Below are 27349 nucleotides of genomic sequence, written 5' to 3'. Positions count from 1 at the left end.
AGTCAAGGTCGCACCAGACACCAGTCTAGGACGCACCAGACACCGGTCTAAGACGCACATGACACCAGTCTTGGGCGCACCAAAGATCAGTCTTGGACGTACCAGACACCAGTCAAGGACGCACCAGACACAAGTCTAAGACGTACCAGACACCAGTCAAGGACGCACCAGACACCGGTCTAGGACGCACCAGACACCAGTCTAGGACGCACCAGACATCAGTCTAGGGCGCACCAGAAACCAGTCAAGACGCACAAGAGATCAGTCTTGAACGTTCCAGGCACCAGTCAAGGACGCACCAGAGATCAGTCTAGGACGCACCAGACACCAGTCAAGGACGCACCAGACACCGGTCTAGGACGCACCAGACACCAGTCTAACACGCACCAGACATCAGTCTAGGGCGCACCAGAAACCAGTCAAGACGCACCAGAGATCAGTCTTGGACGTACCAGACACCAGTCAAGGACGCACCAGACACCGGTCTAGGACGCACCAGACACCAGTCGAGGACGCTTCAGACACCGGTCTAGGACGCACCAGACACCAGTCTGGGACGGACCAGATATTAGTCTAGGGCGCACCAGAAACCAGTCAAGACGCACCAGAGATCAGTCTTGGACGTACCAGACACCAGTCAAGGACGCACCAGACACCGGTCTAGGACGCACCAGACACCGGTCTAGGACGCACCAGACACCAGTCAACGACGTACCAGACACCGGTCTAGGACGTACCAGACACCAGTCTGGGACGCAACAGACACCAGTCTAGGACGCAACAGACACCAGTCTAGGACGCACCAGACACCGGTCTAGGACGTACCAGACACCAGTCTAGGACGCACCAGATACCGGTCTAGGACGCACCAGACACCAGTCTAGGACGCACCAGACACCGGTCTAGGACGCACCAGGCACCAGTGAAGGCGATTTCGTGTCGAAAGAAAACCAAGTGGAGAGGGAAGGTCATCATCTGTGACGTTGTGTCCACGTATCCCGACGGTGTAGGTCGTTGCTCATACATCCACCACTGGTGTGTGTCTGATCCAGACTCGACTATTTACAGACCGCTGTTATTTATTGTACATATTGCTAAGTGCAACCTTAAACAACACAGAAACGAACAACAAGCCATGAGCTTAACCATCAACCATCACACAAGCTCAACCATCCATATCCCATTTTAGGGTTCAACCACCCATATGAGCTCAACCATGTACATACCATATACAATCCATTGTTGTGCAGTCATGTACATACCATATACAATCCATTGTTGTGCAGTCGTGCACACATGATCTGTCTCATCAATAAACGCTCAGTAAAAACACGTTGAGCACGCATTCGTGTCGGCTATCGAATCTGTGGTACAGTAAATACAAGTACTATTGATTGACATTATAAAACACTACAATCGAAGACAGCAAACACGATGTACCTTCACATGTGTGTGCGTGTATTTTGCATATGGAAATACAGACATGGTACAATACATGCACTAAAGCTCATGTGTTTGCGAGATCATCCAGAATCTTGTGATTAGGATTACAAAAATATAATTATAAATTAATTCATTAACTTAACATGGCTGTCGTCTGTGACTTCGTAAACGCCACGATATTGTATGCGCAACATGACCACCCGTGAAACACGTCCGTTGGGATGTGTTTTAAAACAGCCAATAGACATCTTCCTCGATGCACTGGAAGCTGGACTTTTACAGTCAGTTAACTCCCTTGCCTCGGGAAGATGCAACAGACAAGACACGGACAACGCACCATGGCATGTACAAAGACGGGCTGTCTGTCAAGGTGAGCGAAAACCAGGTGATATCTAAGCTCACGGTTATACTAGTACATGGATAATGTGCGAAGTATGTTCATAATACACGATAGCTATACACACACAAACACACAACACAGCAATATAACAGTGAGGCGTACGTATGTACAGTGAGGGTCGTTTTACATCGCGTGGAACATTATGTCAGTTATATCACGGCGTATACACCTTCTGTGTGAGGAACTCTCCACGTGGGACAAGGTAAACACGTTCACCACTTTACTGAACACCCAGAGGATCAAGAATCATGATCGCGGTGAAACCGGGAATCGAACCCACGATCACCAGAGCGTTGCATGGATAACACGGGAGACCATTGCTATTTGGAGGCATTCAGTAAAATAACAAAATATTGAATATTACAATATTTGTACAAATATATTTAAGAAACAACGATTGTCATGATAATGTACCGAATACTAATAATTAGAACACATTAGCTGTACAAACGATGAGCATTGAAGCATGGGTCTATATTTAGAATATCACATTGGTACCGTTGCAGCCAAAGACAAGCATTAATGGGCATATATACAAAGTACACTCAGCGTTATTATTGAGGGTCACGCAAATGATAAGAGATAAAAGTATAAAAAATTTGCAACTTTCATGAGTACAGTTCAGTTGCATCTGGAATGAACCATTTTATACCCACATTTACTGTTATTGGCATGTTTTGCACGTGCATGGGTTTAAACCAGTGGTTGTGTTTAGGCAAGTGTTTTGGTTACATTTTCCATAACCTTCAATCTTGCATTTTTCATTATTTTAAATAGTCGTTGTCCATTTTTCATTTTTCATAAAATAATCTAATCCAATCCGTAAAGAATATGATCTTCAATTGTTAATCACATTTTCAACATACTCAGACCTATTGATGCTTGTTGGCATATGTTCATGTTTGACACCCTACATACCTAGGTGTCCCTTTAATAATGACGTTAAGTATATGTGGTAATCTCTTAGCGACATCACAACGTTAGTACATCCTCGATTATCCCGCCTATCATATATCAACTTTGTTATGACACCCCGCCCTCTCAAATCAAATTACGCTATTCTGTCCCGATTGGAACAAGCGACAGATATCCACTAAACGATTGGTCATGTTTCCTTCCGTCTCAAACTGGGACACTCTCCGAGACGAACCTATATGTTGACGTATGGTCCAGGTTATAAATCTTAATACAAATGTGATATATTACACTGGATAACCGAGGATGGGTTATTGGGGATGTATTTAGAATAGGGATATGGATGAAACAATAATTAAAATGAAGCACGTGTTGGTGGAAGTAGTTCCGGATGTCATTTCTCTTGGCGCAATAATGTTCATTGATTCTTCTACAAAACCAACTGCTTCCGGGTCATCTTTAACGAACACCGGCGGTATGGAGGGTTCGAGGAATGGAACTTTGAGAGCAGCCACGGATCCATTATGGTGTCTGAGAAAGTAAAGGGGCTTGCCAAAGTGGACAACGTCACGTGGTAAATGGTTGTACGGTGCTTCTGGCTGCTGGTACATCACGTCACGTGATGTCGATGGCTGCAGCGTCCCTCTAAGTAGCAGGCCAAATGTAAATCGAAGTGTTTCGTTTTTGATAATTATTTCAAACTTCCCAAACGCTTTATGAAAATATTTGCCAACATATTCTGTCTTGTTGATGAAGTCTGGATCTTGGTTGACAGCCGGACGTGGAGCACGAGTTATCTCCTCCTTGACTGGAGCTCTTCCCCACGGTTCCGGATACATACAGGCTGTCGCCGTCCCGAGCCACTGGCTCTTGCCTGGAGTGAAGAGTCAAGAATTTCGTCACATGTTTTTGCTTCTGGGCTATGTCGTTACGATCACTGCCACAACCAAAATCCATTTGTGAATGGTGGCTTTAGTTAATTACCACTTGTAACAAAATTTCAGTTATATTAGCGATTTAGATTGTGAAGCACACTTACAGCTTTGAATTCCACAAGCACGAGTGTGGTGCTTACAAATAGAGAAACATGAGCAGCGCGAATCTTGAAAGCTAAGGGACGCAACTCTGCATAGCGGCCACCCTTGCCCCAAGTTTCATATGTCGTTAACAAATTAAGCTTCACGCGTTCCTACGTACATGCATCATGTATGTCGACTTTTATATGTAACATGTCACTCAATTTAAGCAAATGACACAAGATTAGTAACGGTCATCTAAAACGTCTTCGTAGCCTTGTGAATCTAATTAAACTAGATATTTTACTCCGCTTCGATACCGCTCTCTGATAAGTCCTCCACAGTCTGTCTCGTCAGGTAAACTTTCTAATCAGTTAATTAGTATGGATGCTTCTCAGTTCTCTGTACGAACGAGCAGGATATACCATTTCTGTATTTCGAAAACGAACGTACACGGGCAGATCCGAATAGAAAATAATGATTTATTCGCAGTGTAGTAGATATAGAGAATCTCACTCGAGTGTCTTTTGATATCAAATATATCAACACGAGTTGATAAAAGTGGAAAAATTCCGAGGATTGCCGAGGATTTTTGCCACTTTTATCAACGATTGTTGATATATTTGATATCAAAAGACACGAGGGTGAGATTTTATTTATCATCCAACATCGTTCTTTCAACTTTTTCAATTTGTAGACAGTAATTAGCATTGTCTTCAGTGTAAAAAGTACTGCAAACAGCTTCAGTAGCAGAGCCATTAGTGATGTCATTTGATTGTGACGTCATGGTAACCAGTGATGTCACAATGGTCTGCAAAGCATTGTGATGTAATTCAATTGATATCTACAGTGTAGATATCGCTTGATCTCATCCAAGCGATATCTCCTGTGGGAGCCAGTTTTGGATGATAAATGTTACACCCTGACAGTTCAGTCGTCCTTCAGTCAACGACATAAGCATTTCTTATAGCTGTGTTTTCATTTCTCCTATTCCAGAATAAGTAAAATGTTCGCAAAGCACTATCCTGGCCTTCTTGGCATTCAGTTTAGCTGTCATTCAGCTATAGCAAATAAAACTTCATTTTACTTTTGTATGTCCTTATTATTGTGATCTAAGAAACACGTTTATACCAGAACGCTATCTGTCAAATTATTTTGTACCTGCTTTTATTTCTCCTCTTTCTTCAAAAAATGATGTTGTCACATTAAAACTGGCTACATGTATATATGTTAAGAATATAATTTCTTTCAGAACAAAATTGTTAAACATGAGTACATATCCACATATGTAAACTGCTTATTTGTAACTCTCTTGTATATGGGCCGGAGGCCTTACATGCAATAACTATTTTTGACTTTGACTTTGAGAGAGCAATTGGTATGGTGCAGTTGGTATAGCTCAAGAATCATCACTGTATGAAACTATTGCAAGTCACCTGCACTGTCTGCGCTTGGACATGACGTCGTCACACCTTACGTCGCCGACTTCGAGAGCATGATGTCAGGACTTATTGAACATTTAGAGGAATCACGTTGACTAGGCAACATCGACTTCAGCCTTTACGTTGGGCATTTCCTGATGACGTCATCAGATGCCGAACGAACTCTGTCAAACGTCATGTGCACGCCTGTATGTTTGCACGGCGTTGGGGAACACGTGACTGATGCATTGACATTCATTTAGTGACAGCTATGATCATGTCAATTCACATGTAGCACTTGGTGTACTTGGGGCGGTCGGGTAGCCTAGTGGATAAAGCCTTCGCTCGTCACGCTGAAGACCCGAGTTCGATTGTCCGGCATGGGTACAATGTGTGAGGCCCATTTCTAGTGCCCCCCGCCGAAACATAGCAGAAATATTGCAAAAAGCGGTGTAAAACCACACTCATTCACTCACTGACTGTAATTTGTTAAATCGCTAGTGGTGTGGGATCTGTGACGTTGACACTTGCAGGTCGATAGTGTCTTTATCGGAGTAAATATCTGATAATACTTTTGTTATACAATATATGCATCAACATGTGATTTATTATCATTTTGAAAAAAACTGATCGGTATACTTTCTTATGATCGTCAGTTCATATTAATTATTATTGTTTTCAAAATATGTGTCAAACTTTTCCGTTAAACAAGAATACTATTTGACCCAAGTGTATCAAAGCAGAACAAAGGACCTACCCAGCATGAGATCGAGGCTGTACATGGTGATGATGTCCCTGATAATGGTCTGCTGACTGGGCGCGAAGCTGGTGATGGCCACCCACACCCCCACGCCCTCTTCGGGGAGCAGCGTCTGCATCAGTCGGTACCCGCTGAACGACCCAGTGTGACTCAACTTCTTGTACCCTGGAGACACAGAACATGAAGAAGTCCTTAATGTGCACAAGCAGAACATCACGATGTCCTTAAGATATACAAACAGAACATCAAGAAGTCCTTCATGTATACAAACAGAACGTCAAGAAGTCCTTAATGTATACAGACAGAACATCACGATGTCCTTAATGTATACAGACAGAACATCACGATGTCCTTAATGTATGCAAGCAGAACATCACGATGTCCTTAATGTATGCAAGCAGAACATCACGATGTCCTTAATGTATGCAAGCAGAACATCACGATGTCCTTAATGTATGCAAGCAGAACATCACGATGTCCTTAATGTATACAAACAGAACATCACGATGTCCTTAATGTATACAAACAGAACATCACGATGTCCTTAATGTATGCAAGCAGAACATCACGATGTCCTTAATGTATGCAAACAGAACATCACGATGTCCTTAATGTATACAAACAGAACATCACGATGTCCTTAATGTATGCAAACAGAACATCACGATTTCCTTAATATATGCAAACAGAACATCACGATGTCCTTAATGTATACAAACAGAACATCACGATGTCCTTAATGTATGCAAGCAGAACATACATCAAAGAAGTCCTTAATGTATACAAACAAAATATCAATAAGTTCTAAGTGTGTGTGGCTGCTTGTACTAGTCCTGACTGATGCTGAATTATCGTGCTTGCCCACTGAGATACCATGCCGCAGTTTAACACCCTACTCGGGCACAGTATACTGACTCCGAGCCGTTTTAGCCCCTTAATGACGAGCACCAGACAGAGTAACAACAAGTACAATCTTTTAACGTCTTTTGGTATGACGCAGCCGGGGATCGAGCCCCGAACCTTCCGCTCTCCGGGCGGACGCTCTACCACTAGACCACGGAGGCGGTCCCCCTATCTCAGGAACTATTTCGTTTTTACGGTACTGATGGTGTTACTAACGCTGACACTGTAGATTTTGATGTCACGCTCCGAAAATAATACCTTGAGAATGAAATTAGACGAAAGAAAATTCAAAAGAAGTTAATCGGCCCATAAACAAACTAGACATTCAGGTGATCCAGTGAGGTTTTGAAACTAAACACGATATGTTAACTTTGAATTACGTCTACTGTGTACAGGTGTTCTGATTTAAGTAACCAAACATCATCATAAAATAATAAGTCCAAACATTTACAGGCTTTCCCCGAAACGATTTCCAAAGGCATTTAACAATAAGATCGATCTGTACCTCTGTAAACCCCGTTCATCCAGCCGAGGGCGTATGTGAAGTCGAGGTTTGCGACCGGAAATCGGGCCCGCGTGATGCCTGACCTCTCAAGGACGATTTGAGGCCTATACGTCTCCTGAAGAGCAGTTCGGTTCAAGATCTGGTACCCTTTGTCATTCTGAGAAAACACAAGACATTCACTCAATAGTAAGACCGTCTATTGGCTGGCTGGTTGGTTGTTCAACGCCGCACTCAGCAATATTCCAGCTATATGACGGCGGTCTGTAAATAATCGAGTCAATCCATTGATTGATATAATGAGCATCGATCCACGCAATTGGGATCAATGGCACGCATCAACCGCATCTTCACAGGTCGACCGTCTATTGTAATGCTATAGCAATATAGTTCATCAATGTGTCTTTTTACACCTTTAAACGATTCTCGTAAAAGGTGTCCCTGCTATTGTACCCCACGTATGTACTTCAATGTAATATTGATCATTTCTACTGTTCCGTTAAATACAAACGTGACGCTCGATGTTTACCAGGGTCAAATGTTTCAGTATAGGAATTTTGTAATTTTAGATATCTTTCGACATTAAAAAATACAATAAAAACGTTTCCATTTTCAAATAGGCCTATGTTATGTTCACATGCACTAAAATTGACTTACTGAAAGAAGTTAACGCTAGCAAAGCTGAAATTGACGCAGGTCTTCTACAATTCATAGAGACCAAGACGCCATGATGATACTCAGACAATCCAAGGGTCATAATCGGGGAGAATCTTGGAATCAAACAATGATCACCGGATCCTGGCTCGGCTAAAGGACATTTGAAAGCAGCGTGAACTCATGTCACTGGGTCTCTTGACCCCGACTACAACTGGCTGACAGCCGCCTGTTCCATGAATAATGTTGAGTAGTTTAAGAGCAAACCTTTCCACCCCTCAGATGGAACTGGAGCCACTTCGCCATGTCCCTGGCCGTGCTGAACACACCCGCCGCCGCCTGGGCCTGTCGTATCACCCTGCAGCAGAGACGAGAAATACATATGGCTTCCGGTGTAACAATCAAGTGATTGATATCATGAACATCGACTTTTGTCACAAAATGTGGTGACCGTAGACATATAGAGATACATCACTATCTTCAGAGGTGCAGGACAATGGATCAAAACTGGAAGCAAATTGCATCTAAAGCCTACTGAGAACATATTACACGAGCAATTCTGGACGTCCTCATTGATAACATCTGTGAGAACTTTGGGGATAGGACATTTTGACAAGATGCAGGCATCCCCATAGAGGCACAAACTGCCATCCCCTTCTTGCTGGACGCTTTGTTTGTTTGTTTGTGTGGGTTTTTTGTTTGTTGTTTAACGCCGAACTCAACAATATTACAGCTATATGACGGCGGTCCGTAATTAATCGAATCTGGACCAGACAATCCAGTGATTAACATCATGAGCATCGATCTACGCAATTGAGGTATGATGACATGCACCAACCAAGTCAGCGAGCCTGACCACCCAATTTCGTTAGTCGCCCCATACGACAAGCACAGTCGCCTTTTACGTCAAGCATGTGTTCTAATCTGGTTCTTCACGGGTCCATGGACATCTATATTACATATGGTCACCTATACCACACATGATCACCTATATTACACATGGTCACCTATTTTACACATTGCCACCTGTATTACACATGGCCACCTGTATTACACATGATCACCTATTTTACACATGATCACCTATATTAAACATGGTCACCTATATTATACATGGTCACCTTTATTACACATGTTTACCTATATTACACATGGTCACCTATATTATACATGGTCACGTGTATTACACATGGTCACCTATATTACACATGGTTACCTATATTACACATGGTCACCTATATTACACATGGTTACCTATATTACACATGGTCACCTGTATTACACATGGTCACCTATATTACACATGGTCACCTGTATTACACATGGTCACCTGTATTACACATGGTCACCTGTATTACACATGGTCACCTGTATTACACATGGTCACCTGTATTACACATGGCCACCTGTGTTACACATGGTCGCCTGTATTACACATGGCCACCTGTATTACACATGGTCACCTGTATTACACATGGCCACCTGTATTAAACGCCTAGCTTCTTCCCCGTCTTGAGAGTAGGACATTGATGTCGATGTAGACTTTAGCTATTGATATCGAGACTAATAAGTCTCCCGAGTTGTCTCCCTTTAGACAGGTTTCGGATTCAAACGTCGTTTTAGACGATGAAGGTGAGTGAGGATGTTTTGATACCATATATATATATAACATCAACAGCGCAGTTATGGTCGACTTACGGCAGCAGGAGTTGTTCCTCGTTGTGGAGACAGGTGTTGTTGACCATGGTGCAGGAGTAGGCCATGTCCCTGATGTCGGTGTCAGACAACTGGGACACCACGCGGCTGCTCTCCATTCCTGTACATGTTGAGTTAAAGTCACATGTTGAGTTAAAGTCACAAATTGTATACACGTGAGTACAGTGAATGACATTTTACACCCAGTCTTGCTATAACCCATAACCTGTTGATAATCGAGTCTCTACCTGGAAGAGCCCCGTGAAGATCCGGGGTAGTATAGGTCTTCAGCAACCCATGCTTGTCGTAAAAGGCGACTAACGGGATCGGGTGCCCAGACTCGCTTGGTTTATGCATGTCATCGTATCCCAAATGCATGGATCGATGTTCAGGATATCGATCACTGGATTGTTTGGTCCAGACTCGATTATGTACAGACCGCAGTTATACAGCTGGAATATTGCTGAGTGCGGCGTTAAACAACAAACAAACAAACAAACAAACTCTACCTGGAAGACTAGTTGTTCATTGTATGGGCAACTAGCCACTCGTAGTGTCTGTGATACACAATCAGGAGGACTTCCACGTGTTCCTCAGATGGGCACTGAGTACAAGCAAGACTTGCTGGTATTCCAATATGCATCACTCAATGTGAGATGGAGATATTCGCATCGTTTGCAGCAATGTTCTGAGGGGACAGCAACAATGAACTAGTGAGTGAGTATTGTTTTGCGCCGCTTTAAGCACTATTCTAGCAATCTCAAGGCGGGGGACACAAGAAATTGGCTTCACGCATTGTACCCATGTCGGGAATCGAACCCGGGTCTTCGGCGTGACGAGCTAACGCTTTTACCATAAGGCTACACGAGCGCCCCGAACCTTGCAGAGTATAACTGTGATGGATGGTTGAGATAGTCAGCAAATAACATCTACCCATCTAGATGTTTGACGTATTGCACTGGATGACAAGTACTAAAACGAGCTGCTTGGTACATTACATTCAGAGACAAGTACCTACCGAGAGGCTTGAAGATGTTGTTGACGATTGCGTCGCCCCACATCGTCCCCGTCGCCCGCTGCAGCACCAACCCCGCCAAGACGTACAGGAAGTTGCTGTAGATGTAGCGACTGCGGAACTGATACAACACCGGGAAATACTGCAGGCGACTGAAACACAAAATCATTTTCATAACCATAGTGAGTGAGTGAGTGAGTATGGTTTACGCCGCTTTTAGCAATATTCCAGCAATATCACGGCGGAGGACACCAGAAATGGGCTTCACACATTGTACCCATGTCGGGAATCGAACCCGGGTCTTCAGCGTGACGAGCGAACGCTTTAACCACTAGGTTACCCAACATCCCCTCATAACAATAAAACATCTCTTCTAAAAGCAGAGTCGAGTGTACGACTCCGACTATATCTTGAGCATGTGTTTTTGAATCACTATCAAATAGTAACGATACCAAGTTTTCACAAAAAGTTTAACGTATCCTGACCCATCGGTGGCACCCGTCACAAGCACATGCAAAGGCAAGTCCAAATAGGAAATTGCATCCGACATCTTCTTTGTCACTGATGCGTCAGCTTTAAATTACCTTTCTTCTACTCTGTCATAACATTTGATTTTTCAACTTTGTAAAGCACTATCCCACACGAAAAGCTTAAGGGAAAACTTATTCCATGATTCATGGGGCTTTTGTCACAAAATGTGGTGACCGTAGACATATAGAGATACATCACTATCTTCAGAGGTGCAGGACAATGGATCAAAACTGGAAGCAAATTGCATCTAAAGCCTACTGAGAACATATTACACGAGCAATTCTGGACGTCCTCATTGATAACATCTGTGAAAACTTTGGGGATAGGACATTTTGACAAGATGCAGGCATCCCCATAGAGGCACAAACTGCCATCCCCTTCTTGCTGGACGCTTTGTTTGTTTGTTTGTGTGGGTTTTTTGTTTGTTGTTTAACGCCGAACTCAACAATATTACAGCTATATGACGGCGGTCCGTAATTAATCGAATCTGGACCAGACAATCCAGTGATTAACATCATGAACGTTGATCTACGCAATTGGGATATGATGACATGCACCAACCAAGTCAGCGAGCCTGACCACCCGATCCCGTTAGTCACCTCTTACGAAAAGCATGGGTAGCTGAAGACCTATTCTTATCCGGAATCTTCACGGAATGATCTGTTTCGTTGTACGTATGAATCAGAATTTCTGCTCAGATTGGCAAAATCAAAACAAGGGAATTTGGACAAAACGTTGAACTTAATCTTCCTGGTATATCGATGATCTCATATCGTGCAATAAAGGTCAAATAGCCAGAGAGTCCAGTGACACCGCCTCGTTTATATGAGTTGAGTCTGGGTGCGTAAATGTTTAACGCCGCAATCCTGCCTTATGACGACATGTAAATGATCGAGTGTGGATCAGGTACTGGTGAGCTGTTTGGCCCCAAACCCCTCAGGGTAATGCGTAAGGAATAGATACAAGCGGGAAAAACACTTTCCATATTAAATAGAAATTTCTGCTAAAAGCAGAGTCGATTGTATGATTCCGACTATATCATGTGTTTGTGAATCAGTATATAGTAGTGATGATACCAGGCACCCTGCCCCGCCGGTGGTACCCGTCACAAACACATCTACAGGCAAGTCAATTGTTGGCCTGAAATATACACAGGAACATATGGTACAAGTCGAAATAAGGAATTGCATCGGACATCATGTTTGTCACTGATGCGTCAAATTTTGAAATGTCCTCCACATGTCTACCAATTATCATTGTGAACGCTATACTGAGGCCTTGAATGTTGTAACCTTGATCAAACAACTTCTGAGCACTCTTTGAAATCGTGGTAGAAAGAGCATGCTAGATTGTATCTTAAAAGTTGTGAAATGCAAATACCTAAGGCTGGAATATTGCTAGACATAAAGGGAAAGTTGACTATTGGAAAGTTGAAGTCATGCCTCTTGTCACAGTCTTGTGGAGAGTGTTTTGTCACTCATAATTATATGCATATCTCTTTCTATCTGTCTTTCTAATGAAATAGACGACGAAACGCGTTTTGCCACACTTCTGTCTGTATCCTGACGACATTAGGGAAATTTGAACTGCAATGTCTGGATATATCTCAATACACAGCGTACCAATTAGCATTTGGAAGTAAACCAGACACTATGATATGCTTCATCTTTCCAAGAGTAAGCCAATGTATTGACATTAGCATTGCTAAATGTGCATACACTATATATAGCAGCAGGCACAGAAAGACAGAGATAGTGGGTGGCAGTATCAAGTTATCCTAATTTGGAGTAATTGTCCTAAATCGACAGACAATTTAATTTAGTGCACAATTCTTTCAATTGTCTCCAATAACACTGTCTGCTTAAAAAGCCGATCTCTGACAAATCTGGCAGCTCTACCCTCAACGCTTGATATTCAGGCACGGCTGTTGTTTAAGAGGGTAAATCTCTTCCTAATGGAAACACGTGGTAGTCGGATTCCCCGGTGTGAGGACTGTCCGGGGCGACTTGATCGACAGATAATTACACGACAACGACGATGTGTCGGGCAATGCAATGACGGAAACAGATTAGTCATGTCATCCAGGTCGGAACACTACACAGAACAATGTACAGAACATTTACATAACAACGTACGGAACAATTGGCAGAAGAAGAAACAGAAAAAAATACAGAAAAATCATGTGAACAATGTATAGAACAATAAACAGGACAACGTACACTGCCAAAACAATTAATGGAACAATCTACACAACAATGTATGGATAAAATAATAAAAGAACAATGTTCGTAATAATGCACAGAACTATGACTAAAACAATGAAAAGAACAATGCTCTTAACGATACACGGAACTATGACCAAAACAATGAGAAGAACAATGCTCTTAACGATACACGGAACAACGACCAAAACAATGAAAAGAACAACGCTCTTAACGATACACAGAACCATGACCAAAACAATGAGAAGAACAATGCTCTTAACGATACACGGAACTATGACCAAAACAATGAGAAGAACAATGCTCTTAACGATACACGGAACTATGACCAAAACAATGAAAAGAACAATGCTCTTAACGATACACAGAACCATGACCAAAACAATGAAAAGAACAGTGCTCTAAACGATACACGGAACTATGACCAAAACAATGAAAAGAACAATGCTCTTAACGATACACAGAACCATGACCAAAACAATGAAAAGAACAGTGCTCTAAACGATACACAGAACCATGACCAAAACAATGAAAAGAACAATGCTCTAAACGATACACGGAACTATGACCAAAACAATGAAAAGAACAATGCTCTTAACGATACACAGAACCATGACCAAAACAATGAAAAGAACAGTGCTCTAAACGATACACGGAACTATGACCAAAACAATGAAAAGAACAATGCTCTTAACGATACACAGAACCATGACCAAAACAATGAAAAGAACATAGCTCATAACAATACATGCACACAGAACAGTGCTCAAAACAATGAACAGAACAATGCTTATAACAAGACACAGAACAGTGCTCAATACAGTGAAAAGAATCATGTTTATAACAATACACAGACACTTAATACACAATACACAGTGCTTAAAACAATGAAAAGAACAATGTTCATAACGATACAGGGAACTATGCCCAAAACAATGAAAAATATAATGCTCATAACAGTACACAGAACAGTGCTCAAGACAACGAAAAGAACAATGCACAGAACTATGACCAAAACAATGAAAAATATAATGCTCATAACAATACACAGAACAGTGCTCAAGACAACGAAAAGAACAATGTTCATAACAATACACAGAACCATGCTCAAAACAATGAAAAGAACAATGCTTATATTGATACACAGAATTATGCCCAAAACAATGAAAAGAACAATGCTCTTAACAAAACAATGAAAAGTACAATGCACAGAATAATGATAAACATTAAACAGAACAGTTCTCAATCAATCAATCTTTACTACAGATATACTGAAAGGCTACTGGCCTGCGGTACATATTTTTGTGGATAGTGGGTAGATTTCTACTTGTTTAAGTCACTCATCTTATCATTTCTTAAATGCATTGCATAGAATATATAAAGGTCAAAGACTTCAGTACATTAATATTTATAGAATACAGTAATTCACTAAACTTAAATATATTTGTAAATTGAGACATTGTTGGATGTAGGTATGCAACTCGTAAATTCTGATAAACTGGACAAATGAGAACAAAATGGTACTCATCCTCTATTAGCTGTAAATTAGACATTCTACAATCTAATTTCCTTTTGGATTTTGGAATATCTTCCCGTTTCAATATATATTTCATGTAATGAGCATCTGAATCTAGCAAATGCAATTCTATATTTGTACAAGAGTGGTTTCAAATGATATTCTGCAGTTATAAAATGTGATTTAAACAAACTAAAGTACTGACATTTTGACGAAAAAGCTAACAAACAATACCATTTTTGTATGTACCTATCTTTGAGCCATTGTGTACACAATTTAACAAAATGTTTAGGACAATCTACATTTGGAATCCAATAAGGAAAGAATTTAGATCTTGGATGGTAGAAATTTCGTGTTCAAAACGTTCTTGATTTAGATATTGAATGATGGTGAGTTTTGATCTGTCATGGGTACTTTTATAGATTCGAATGCCAGGGGCTTCAAGTTTTAGGGGTTTTGGGGGGAGGTAATGGGTTGAAAGAATTTGGTCTGCATGCTGTGTGAGATCAAAGGTGAGGTGAGGTACTTAGGAGATTTAACGTGCGTTTTCCGACTCATCGCGTATTTCGCACACGGGGAAGCACTTTATACTATTGGGAGAAAAAAACCGTAATGAATAAATAAAGAAGTGCGACCAAAAAAATTGTAACGTTTACAGTATTAATCTAGTAAAACTGTCGGGGTGGGGTTTGGCTGGGTGGGAGTGGGTGGTAAAAAAGTACTAAATAATATGGAAAAGTTGGGCGTGGGTTGGAGGGGAGGGGATCAAGCGTTGGAAGGCACGGCTTTGGCGGGCGGGCATGTTGCCTAGCGACGAGATCCTCCCAGAAGTCTCTTCGCTAGGGCCTTATCCTTTGGATTGGGCGTCTTAAAGAGGTTCTTGGTGAGGATGGCGGCGGAGTGGGCGACGAAGTGCTTGTTGGCCTTGATGTCGCAGTCCATGAAGAAGTGGGAGAGATCTTGGTAGTTGAAGATCTCGTGGTCGAAACACTCCGTGCCTATCATCTGGACCAGCCTGAGGGGGGCGTCGGTGTCGTTGGTTAAGGCGGAGAGCTCTTGTCCGTGGCTGCAGATGTTGGTTGCATCTGGCGTGTCGGGAGCCTTGTAATGCCTGATGATGTTTTGAGCTTTCTCAAGTAGTACGGCTCTGAGGCTGGAATCCTCGACCTGGACCGGGGTGGTCTGGATCTGGCCGTCACTAAGAGAGGGGGGCTCTGGTTTACTGGTCTGGGTGCAGCTGTCGCTCAGGGAGGGCGACTGGGTCTGGCATTCCGTGAACGCAGTGGTGGGTGGTGGACGGGAGGCAGGTTCGGGTGAGGGGATTTCTCTCCTCTTCCTCTTCTTTCTCTCGTGGCCGGTGCCCTCGGGTGAGCGGAAGGGCTCCTCCCCTCTGGATTCGAGGGGAACGAGATCCAACGCAGCTACCGGGGGTGGTGGGGTGGTAGGGAGAGAAGTCTCAATCTCCATGTCGAGGACTGGAGGAGGGTTCTTCTTTTCCCGTGGGGGCCCCTTTTTCTGCGCCGGGCGGGGGGCAGGAGGTTTTGGGACTGGGGCGCGGGCCATCTGAGGCTTAGTCTTAGCCGAGGCTATGACCAGCGGCCTTTTCCTTTGACCAAGGTCGAAGGAGATGGAGAGCGTGGAGGTGTTGGACTTGTAGGAAGTCCTGAGGGAGTAGTCCCCAACCCGGTAGGCCAGCAAGGGCTCCAGGATGGAGACAAGCTCCCTCGGTAATGACATAGAGAGGTCTCTCATTGTCAGCTTGGTAGTTTTGAGAGCTTGGGAGGACGTGTGCGCAGGGCGGGAGTCCAAGCCAAGATCAAAGTAAGAGAGAGAGATTTAGATGATTTTACGACCGCTTCAGCCGTCGGCTATTTCGCAGTCGGGTCGAGAGAGAGAGAGAGTGAGAGATCAAAGTAATCTCTCCTCCTTACAGCAATACTTTAGATTCGGATCGGGATCCAAATTCTCAGGGCGGACTGTCTTCTACGACGTCCGCGCCCCAAAATCTCAGGGCGGATTGTCTACATTGACGTCCGCGCTCCAAACCCCTGGCTCGGTTTGTCCCCTCCGACGTCCGCGCCTCAAACTCTCCCATATCCATACTAAAAAATAACATAGCCGTTCAACCAGCCAACCGCTCAATGTCAAGGACAACACTCTCACTGCCACACACGCCGACACATAGCCCTTACCCACCCACCCCCCGCGCTAGCCCCCTGCTTATTAGCTTAGGTTACCTACTTCTATCCACTTAGCCCTCTTCTTTTCCCCAACCATTCTTTATTTATTATTTTATTATTTACTCTCACATCAGCTTAACTGATACCTATCTTTTCTCTATCTCTCCTATTTATTTATACTCTCTTAGACCTTGGTTAACGTGGGACTTTCTCAATCTCAGTTATGGCTTCTCACTGCCTCTTCAACCCATACCGTTCTCTCTCCTACTTTATCCCCCTTCACTTACAGTTTTTTGGGCTAGACGTTTATTATTATTCCCACTATTTATGATTTTATAAGACCCGTCTGCCTCGAGTGCGAAATAGCCAGAGGTTGAAGCGCTAGTAAAATCTCCCAACTATTGATTGATTGAGTTACTACGGTGTTAGTCAGGCTTGGTATTCCAAGTACTGGCATAGGGACGACCTCGAGCTAATTCCCCGTCAACACAAGCCTGTTGACATATACTAGCCAACCACACTCTGTATTTCACTTGCGTGATAACAGTGTTAGAACCTACACCGAAACGTCGCTCTTAATTGTAATAAAGAAGTTGTTCGTCCATAAATTCTTATCCTTTCTCCATTTAATATAATTAGCTTTACTTTTGTGTAAACAAATTTGAAAAATAGATTAAAATTTACACTCTCAATATATCTGAAATTTTAGTATCCCATGGAGAATGTTCTTTTCTTGTCTTGAATGAAGATTTAAAGATAATTTAATCGAAAAATGTACTCCCAAATATTTATAGCTTGTAACTACGTCAAGATAACTGTCTTTGTAAAACCACCTTTCCCTTTTTTAATACAATAACTTTGGTCTTTTTTTGTGTTAACACTTAAAACAATATGTTCACGAAATTTCTCCAGCACATTTATCTGACTTTGAAGTCCGGGTACAGTACTCGAAATTATTACGACATCATCGGCAAATAGAAGTAACCATATTTTAACAATATCTGGGTGTAGGTGTACTTTTGCAATTATTGTGTATTTCTCCCAGCTCATTTATAAAGAAAGTAAAGAGAACAGGACCTAATATACATCCTTGTCGAACACCTACATGCCTTTTGAGTACTTGCAAGCCTTTACTTGTTCATAGATACTTGATAACAGTTTCAACATCTTCCTGCTGACTCTTCGTAATTTAAGCAAGGATGAAAGTTTATCACTGTTAACGTAGTCAAATACTTTAGAAAAATCTACGAAAGGCGCATTAAGTTTTCCTCCTTTACTTGATAAATAACGCTGAATTGAAACGAATAAACGAAGAACAAATCTACAATATATATATCGAAAAACCCTGAAGCTATTGCTCATTGGGTATTTTTCAGTCATAGAGGTCACTTGAGCTCACTTTGCACTATCCACTTATGATCAAAACATTAAGGATTAGGATTTACTATAAGTACTAACTTACACAAAATGAATCAAATCGCAGCTAACCACATGTTAAATAACTCAAATAGTAAATACTCTATAAGCATGTTTTAAATTTATCATCCCAATCCAGTAAGTTTTAGGATTCAATGTCAAAACACTGATGTGGTTCATTTCGCCTGCACATAATATGATTGTTGACATTCATAAACCCAGCTGACCACTCATCCTCATACAGCGCCATATATTTCCCTCGACCAAACATTACTCAAACATCTATTGCATAAATCTCTTAAAATACTTACTTTTTGTTCTTCTGTCTTTATTTAACAGGTATCCAACGGTATGAAAACACCCGACAAACTTGCATTAGCTCCACTTGCGTAAAGCGTGCAGCGAGCTATTTTTAATATATAACTTCGTCGTGTCTCTCGCCCTCCCAGGTGTTCCGGCTTACGGCACACAAGTAACATCGGCCATCTATTCCCTGATGTATGACACATGCACTGTGTCCAAAAGCTACAATTGTCTATTGCAGTGATATGAAACCTAACATTTAAGATATGAATTATACCGTTAAGATATTCATTACCCCTGATTGTTTTTATTGGACATTTATGTTTCTCGAACCGAGAAAACTATGTTTGAGTTATTCATTCTCTTGTTCATTTTTGTTGGTTTTTCCGCATTTGTTTGTAGTCAAAGAAAAGAAAACCAAAATAGTGCTTATCTATATATGTACCGTGCCATATCTGTAGCTTGTGTGTGTCTGTATGATTGTTCATTTCTTTTGAGACCCACCGTGTCTTTGTCTATAAAACTAACGCTCGATGTCGGTTGACATATTACAATATAGACAAGGAGTGGGTACATTTGCAGTTAAACTTCATGTTAAATACTCATTTAAGTTTCTGATTCGTGTACACATTTCCAAATTTCGATATTTGTATAATCTGCGATTACCAATTTTCTGTATTATTCTACTCCTCTGCCGTGGAGATGTTCACCCTCATCCTGTACCCAAATACCTTAAAGACTTAAATATTTTACACCTAAATGTTCGTAGTCGTAGGGATAAATCAAACATTTTAAGTGCAGAATTCGGGTCGTATTATGTAATTTGTGTGACTGAAACTTGGTTATTGGAAGCAATGAAGTCCCCGGTTTTCAATCCCCATTTAGAAAAGACAGAAAAACACATGGTGGTGACGTTTCAGCTTATGTTCAACATAATCTATGCGATAAAATAATGGGAAATTTAGAACTTGCCGAGCTTGAGGCGATATGGATACAGGTTAAATGTAAAACTCAAATTTACTTAATTGGTACATTTTATCGTGTTGATAAAAGTGTCCATTATTGGAATTTAATCGATGCGTCAACAGGCAACCCTGTTGATCTAATTATGTTTACTTTTGTTACTGGCGACTTCAATCTAGATATTCTTTGCGAAACCACTCGAAAGATTGAACATTACAAACTATGTACGGTTTAAAACAAATAATTACAGTCCCTACAAGAATAAACCCTAATTATCAAACTCCGATTGATTTAATATTCGTTTCCTGTGTAAACAATGTATGGATTTCTGGTATACTTGATCCAATCTGTAGCTCTATCTTTGTTAATATAAAAGAAACTATACAAGAAAATACACCTTTAAGAGAAAAATATATAACCATCCCTTCGTAGATGAAGATGGTATAAACTAAGGTATTAATGAAATAGACTCGGATTGTCTATTCTCATCGGATAATATTCATATTATCACTGAAGATCTGACTTGTAGACTTAAAGACATATTCGAGAAATACATTCAAACTACGATTGTCACAGTAAGAACAAAGGATACTCTGTGGATAAATAATGAGATACGCTCTCGTATTAGGAAACGTAATCGTATTCACAAAATTGCTGAAATAGATATCGACCGTCAGATTGGGTAAAATGTAGGCTATGCAGGAATAAAAAAGAATAGCCAAAAGAGCTCATGAACTAAAAATAGATAACATCATAAATACTTCACATGGTACTAAGATCTGGTTTGCGATTAGTTAAAAATATGTCAAAACGCACACCGAAAACTCGTCGTTTCCGTCAATAGTATCAAATAATATTTTGTATGATGATATAGTAGATATTACCATGGTACTAAGATCTGGTTTGCGATTAGTTAAAAATATGTCAAAACGCACACCGAAAACTCGTCGTTTCCGTCAATAGTATCAAATAATATTTTGTATGATGATATAGTAGATATTACCAATGTCCTGAATGAATTTTTCACTGATCAAGCAAGAGTAAGAAACCCCGATTCTGACCTTCCATTTAATGGACCATATACAATTGACGTTCCATTACTATCTGTGAATTTAAATCTAGAAGAGGTTCGTGATATTCTTCTTTCTGTAGATACGACTAAGGTATAGATAACAAGTTATTCAAATTAACAGCTACTTGTCTAGCTCCGATCCTGACAGAATTATTAAAAACAAAACCTTTCCGTTAGTGTTGAAGAAAGCATCAGTAACGCCAATTCACAAAAAGCCCACATGAATGCCCAAACTACAGACCTGTGACTCCACGTCTTATCACCTCACTTATCTGCATACTTTTATTGTAGGGCACAAGACGAAGGTAAAGAAATTTTGAGCTGGTTTTTGTGATGTCCGCAAAGCCTTTCATAGAGTATGGCATAAAGGAATCATTCATAAACTCAATGCTTACGGCATCCAAGGTGATCTTTTGAAATGTTTCGAAAGTTACTTTGAAAGAAGAGTCCAAAAAGTAGTCATTAATTGTTATAGCTCAGAATCGAAATTTGTACAAGCGGGGGTCTCCCAAGGGTCGGTCCTTGGACCACTTCTGTTTATTGTGTATATAAACGACATTGTCAAAGGTATCGAGAGTAATTTACGCCTAGTCACAGATGATACGTCCCTAATGTCATCATTGAAGATCAAATCCCGATAAGACCAAAACTATAACATTCAGTCGCAAAGTCGATTCTGGTATTAGACCAAATTTATACATGGGGAGTACTCTGATTAATGAAGTATAAGTCATACACATTTAGGAATTACACTTCAATCTGATTGTTCATGGAAAATACATATCAACGATATCATTAGGTTAGTCAAATGATTAACTGCCTAAGGAGTTTTAGATGCAGACTAACACGAAATATACTTGAAATTATGTACACATCTTTTACCCAACCTATCTTCGACTACTGTTGTCATATTTGGAACAATTGTACAAACGAACTATCCTTGTTACTCGAGCATTTACATTTGGAAGCATTGAGAACTATTCGCGGGGCGGTTCGTCGTTAACATTTATAACGAAAAAATTTTCAATCTTTAAAATAACGAAAACATCGTTTCAAACTGATTACATTTTACAAAATGAAAAACGGTATTTCACCTGCATATCTCAATGATCTCACTCCAAGTCAAGTCTTTGATAATAGCAAGTATTACCTAAGAACTGTAGAATGTAGAACCCAAACTTATGCAAGATAATTTCTTCCGGAGCACTTCCGGAACCCGTGGAACACTCTACCTGACGAAGTAACTATTGCTCGCCCATTCAAAGAATTTAAATTCCTAATGAATCGTTCTGATACAATTATTAATAACCTGAAACTTAAAATACGGTCATAGATCATGCCAAATTGTCAGTGTCGCCTTAGTCTCGGCTGCAGACGACATGTATCAGACATACCAGGCTGCACTTGTGGATATAATTTTGAAAACGCAATTCACTTTTTCTCTACCTGTCAAAAATACGATATCAGAAACATTATGCATTTCTACATACATGGCAATTCTTCAATCAGTTCACGATTTCATTGTCAAAAGCAAAAGATTTGAGTAGCTTAATTTTATGCATATAGTATGCATTAAGTATTATTTCATATACAGACACCACTTGCTTCAATGTGTTGGCTTCATGTATTTCATTTGTGCATTTTGTATGTTTATTTTAGCACTATCTTATATATAACCAGCTGTTATTACCTGGAGAGGTATTTACATAAGCAAGTTTTGCTTGTTTGCCGATCCAGATTTCTTTTGAAATATAAAAATATTTAAACCAAAATATTGTCTACAGTGGAGTACCCCTCTCTAAAACCAGCTTGTGCCTCATCTATTTTCTTAAACGATTCAGACCAAACAACTATTAATCGTCTATTCGTGATATCTAAAACTATTTTACTGAGTATGCTTAATAATGTGATGCCTCTGTAGTTATTGTTACCATTTACATTACCATGTTTCTGTGGAGGAATGATACCCACTGACCAATCTTTGGAAAAATTTGAATTTTCAAAAGATGCATTAAACAAAACTTCTAAATATGGGACAATTATATCTCATGAATTCTTAGAAACTCGGGTATTAGTTTGTCAATACCAGGAGATTTTTCTTTTTTCAATCTTTGTATACAAGAAGTAATTACTTCTCTTAAAATAGGAAAATCGAATATATCAGCCACTAAACTAGCCTCCCCACTGTCTATTTTCATGTCTTCATGCAAATCTCCACTGTTATTGTCAAAAGTTTCTAAAATGTTTATACAAGGTTCCTATGTTTATGTTATTATTATATATATCTTTTGCCATCCAAGTGTTTAAGAGTAGACCAGAAATGTTTTGGATCATTTATGCTACTTTCTAGTCTTTCTCGCTGTCTCGCCTTGTATTCCCTTTTTAACTCCTGCATGTACTATTATTTCTAGCCTGGTTGTAAATAGATAAGGATACTACATCTTTTTATCTAAATATATTTAAGCACCTTTATCTTTCCTTTTTGAGGAATTCACAGTCAAAATCAAACCATTTCTTATCTGAAATACGTAGACCAACTTTCCAAACATTGCACACTCTCATTAATATCAGTTAATGTCACTTCCATTGATCTGCGAATTAATTCTTGTACACTATCAGAGTAAAACGTATCTTGAAATGGTTCGTTCTTATCGTAATCCCACACAAACTTGAAACAATCACCTATATTACCAGGTGTGTTACACATTGCACAGGACAATACCCAAAACAGCTCAGAAAAATGAAAAGAACAATGCACAGAACAATAATAAACAGTAAACAAAACAGTTAAATGAACAATGCACAGAACAGTGATCAAAACAATGGGGGGAAACAATGCACAGAACAGTGCTCAAAACAATGGGGGGAAACAATGCACAGAACAGTGCTCAAAACAATGGGGGGAAACAATGCACAGAACAGTGATCAAAACAATGGGGGGAAACAATGCACAGAACAGTGATCAAAACAATGGGGGGAAACAATGCACAGAACAGTGATCAAAACAATGGGGGGAAACAATGCACAGAACAGTGCTCAAAACAATGGGGGGAAACAATGCACAGAACAGTGCTCAAAACAATGGGGGGAAACAATGCACAGAACAGTGATCAAAACAATGGGGGGAAACAATGCACAGAACAGTGATCAAAACAATGGGGGGAAACAATGCACAGAACAGTGATCAAAACAATGGGGGGAAACAATGCACAGAACAGTGCTCAAAACAATGGGGGGAAACAATGCACAGAACAGTGATCAAAACAATGGGGGGAAACAATGCACAGAACAGTGATCAAAACAATGGGGGGAAACAATGCACAGAACAGTGCTCAAAACAATGGGGGGAAACAATGCACAGAACAGTGCTCAAAACAATGGGGGGAAACAATGCACAGAACAGTGATCAAAACAATGAATAAACACTGGGGAAAGACGAATGCTCAGACAATACACGTAACAATGGTCAAAGCAATTGAACAATGTACAGAACAACTCAGACAACAAAGAACGGGTAAATGTACGTAACACTACACAGTGTCTAGAATAGTAAACAGAATCGTGATACATATACCTAAAACAAGGGCTTATTGGAGTTGTAAGTTGCATTATCAAATAAACATAAACATTTGTCTATGGATAATATTATCTTTCCAGACACACCATTTCTTCATGATACAGGTTAAGACAGCGGAGAAAGTTCAACAGGACTCCGCTAAAGTGAAAGTATCATGAACAGGATCCAAATATCTACAAGATCTGACATCACATGCATATCACCTTAATATCTATGAGTGAGTGAGTGAGTGAGTAAGGTGTTACGCCGCTTTTAGCAATATTCCAGCAATAACACGGCGGTGAAGACCAGAAATGGCTTTCACACATTGTACCCATGTGGGGAATATAACCTGGATCTTCGGCGTAACGATCGAACGTTTAACCACGAGACTACCCCATGGCCTACTTAATATTTGTGATGAAATATAGCACCCAAGTACTGTGAGTGTAACTCCGACCCATCTATATACGAGTGAATACATTGGATGTCACCCTTTTTCAGCAACAAGTATAACAGGTCAAAGCGGGTTCCTTTGAACATAAAAGAGGATTCAAATATTGGATTTGGCGTTCTATGCGATTTTCCCCCCTCAAAATTCAAGAAAGCATGCCCATAGTACTCACTGTGCCATTTGTTCTATCGTCAGGTTAAGGACGGCTTGACTCAGGCCGTAATACGACGGCATCCCGAGGCGATGGGAGAGTAGGTCCTTCAGGGATGTTCGCTTGGTTCGGAACTCATTCTGGAGTTTGAACCTCGGACCTAACAGCTTCCGTATCGGCGTCTCCCAATCCGTCAGACCCTTCGCAACGGCGTCGGCCGCCAACGTCGCTGTAAACGACTTCGAAATCGATGCCATACTTATGAGCGTTTGGTCCGTCATCCGAGCACCTGTTACCACGTTGGCGACTCCATAGCCTGCGGTGTAGACGATGTGTCGCTTTTTCACCAAGGCAACACTGACGCCGGTTACGTTACGACATTTCATCACTGTTCGGATGAACTCATCCAAGGAATTTTTCTCCTCTATCCCGAACGTTGACAAGACGGTCGGAAGGAAAAATAACACCAAACCCGGAACTGCCACACCTTGCATTGTCCCGTCTGTGAGGAAACCAGCCACTGCTACATCTGTGTCTAACATATAAGACACCTATCTTACAGCCTGGTAAAGGATTATCGTGAAGTCGATCAGATGCATGTGAAATCCAGGGGATATGCGAGATGTACCGCTGTCCATAGCCTAGGATCGACAAGCAGCGCTCAGCTACCTGGGAGCACAGAGATACAACCCGGATAACGCCGCTCAGCCTTCGACCGACGTGATGAGAATCACTATCAGTTAACTTGTACTACGGCTTTCGAGGGATTACTTCTAGGTAATAGCTTCGCTCGCTGTAGTCCAAGAATTCCTGTAGTGAAATTAAGTGTCAGTAATATTAGATTCCTCCAGCGTTATGTAGTGGAAATGTGTGTCAGCCGGGACAACCAATAGCGCGTGTTGAGCATTCGGCGACAACAACCACATACTATACCCTGATGCATTCTGTTCCAGCGACCTATATACAACATCACATATGAATAGTTATAACTATGTGTGAATGTTAACCCATGCTGAAAGTTATCGCACAGTTTTGTTGAAGGTCTAGCCTTGAGCAAATTCGCCCTCCAAGAAAGATTGATTCACGTTGTTCACAAACTCCTTTAGTTATCTAACTCGAATTTTATGACGTACATCACTGTAGCATTATATCATGATCCTAATAACCCCGAGATATTGTCTAAATTTTACACATGATACTAATTACAAACTCTAGACCTTGATTTACATGGGCTCCAGAGTGTTAATGAAGCCGCCCTTTTAGGGATGGGAGACATACACTTGTCACCTTCACAGGGTTCAAAGGACCCTGGCAAAAACAAACCTTATTCTCAATAATGTACACAAGAGACGGATATTTTTTTAGTTCTCAGCTAAAGTAAATATCTAACATTTTGTTGAAAAAACACAACACGTAAATTAGTAAAGAAAACTTATGTATTATTTCCCATAATATATATCTCCAAGTATTGAATTTAATTCCGAAATAGCATATCATAAACCTTTCAAAAGAAGATTCAAGTAAAAAAACAACAGCTCACACACTTTACAGATGAGCATAGGTGGCCCAGTCGTCTAAGGCAGAGTTGCGTCACTTGGGCACGCCAGAAACCTATGATTGTGGGTTCGAATCCCGGTTCGCCCCGATTATCTTTCTAGGTTTGTCAGCACCATACCAGTGCTCGTGGGTTTCACCACATGGGTAAATGTCTGAGACCTGCATCACTTTGGGCTTCCCTCCCACAGTTAGCTGCCAGCCGAGATATAACTGGTTTACTGTTCAAAGTGGCTTCAAAACCCAACTCACTCACTCACAGAACAGCATGATGAAGTGCAAACCCTACAATCAGCATTAGTCCTGTCAATAACACAATGTTTAACATGTTTGTATTATATCAGTAATTAGTGACCTTTTTCATAAATGACTGATGTATGTTTTATGAACGATTTCAGACATTCTACTTTATATACCTTTGCTATAACGCGTTAAAACATGTCCAGATTAACAGATCATCAGTTATGCTGATGTAGGCATTTCCGGATTAAACGGTGCACGGGCTAACAAGGGTTCACAGAACAAAATTGTACCATAATTGTCCCATCCTTGTAATGCCTTAGTGAGTGAGTATTGTTTTACGCCACTTTCAGAAATATTCCAGCAATTTCACAGCGGGGGAGACCAGAAATTGGCTTCACACATTGTACCCATGTTGGGAATCAAACCCGGGTCTTCGGCGTGACGAACTAACACTTTAACCACTA

General features: G+C 40.9%; 1 protein-coding gene across 1 annotated transcript; it reads right to left on the bottom strand.

The window, feature by feature from the left end:
- Positions 1-919: 919 nt before the first annotated feature.
- LOC139450066 (uncharacterized) lies at positions 920-25872 on the bottom strand. The gene is made up of 7 exons (XM_071231705.1): positions 25110-25872; positions 10728-10876; positions 9713-9830; positions 8282-8372; positions 7364-7520; positions 5953-6120; positions 920-3632 (listed from the first exon to the last, which is right to left on the bottom strand). Exons 1-7 carry the CDS (start codon positions 25628-25630, stop codon positions 3085-3087), a joined length of 1752 nt encoding a protein of 583 aa, XP_071087806.1. The 5' UTR covers positions 25631-25872; the 3' UTR covers positions 920-3084.
- Between the last annotated feature and the right edge of the window lie 1477 nt (positions 25873-27349).

The sequence above is a fragment of the Haliotis cracherodii genome, unplaced genomic scaffold, assembly GCF_022045235.1.
Source record: "Haliotis cracherodii isolate W230 unplaced genomic scaffold, xgHalCrac1.p SCAF_8, whole genome shotgun sequence".
Taxonomy (NCBI): domain Eukaryota; kingdom Metazoa; phylum Mollusca; class Gastropoda; order Lepetellida; family Haliotidae; genus Haliotis; species Haliotis cracherodii.
Note: the sequence above shows the minus strand (reverse complement) of the source record. Positions and strands in the feature narration are given on the sequence as shown.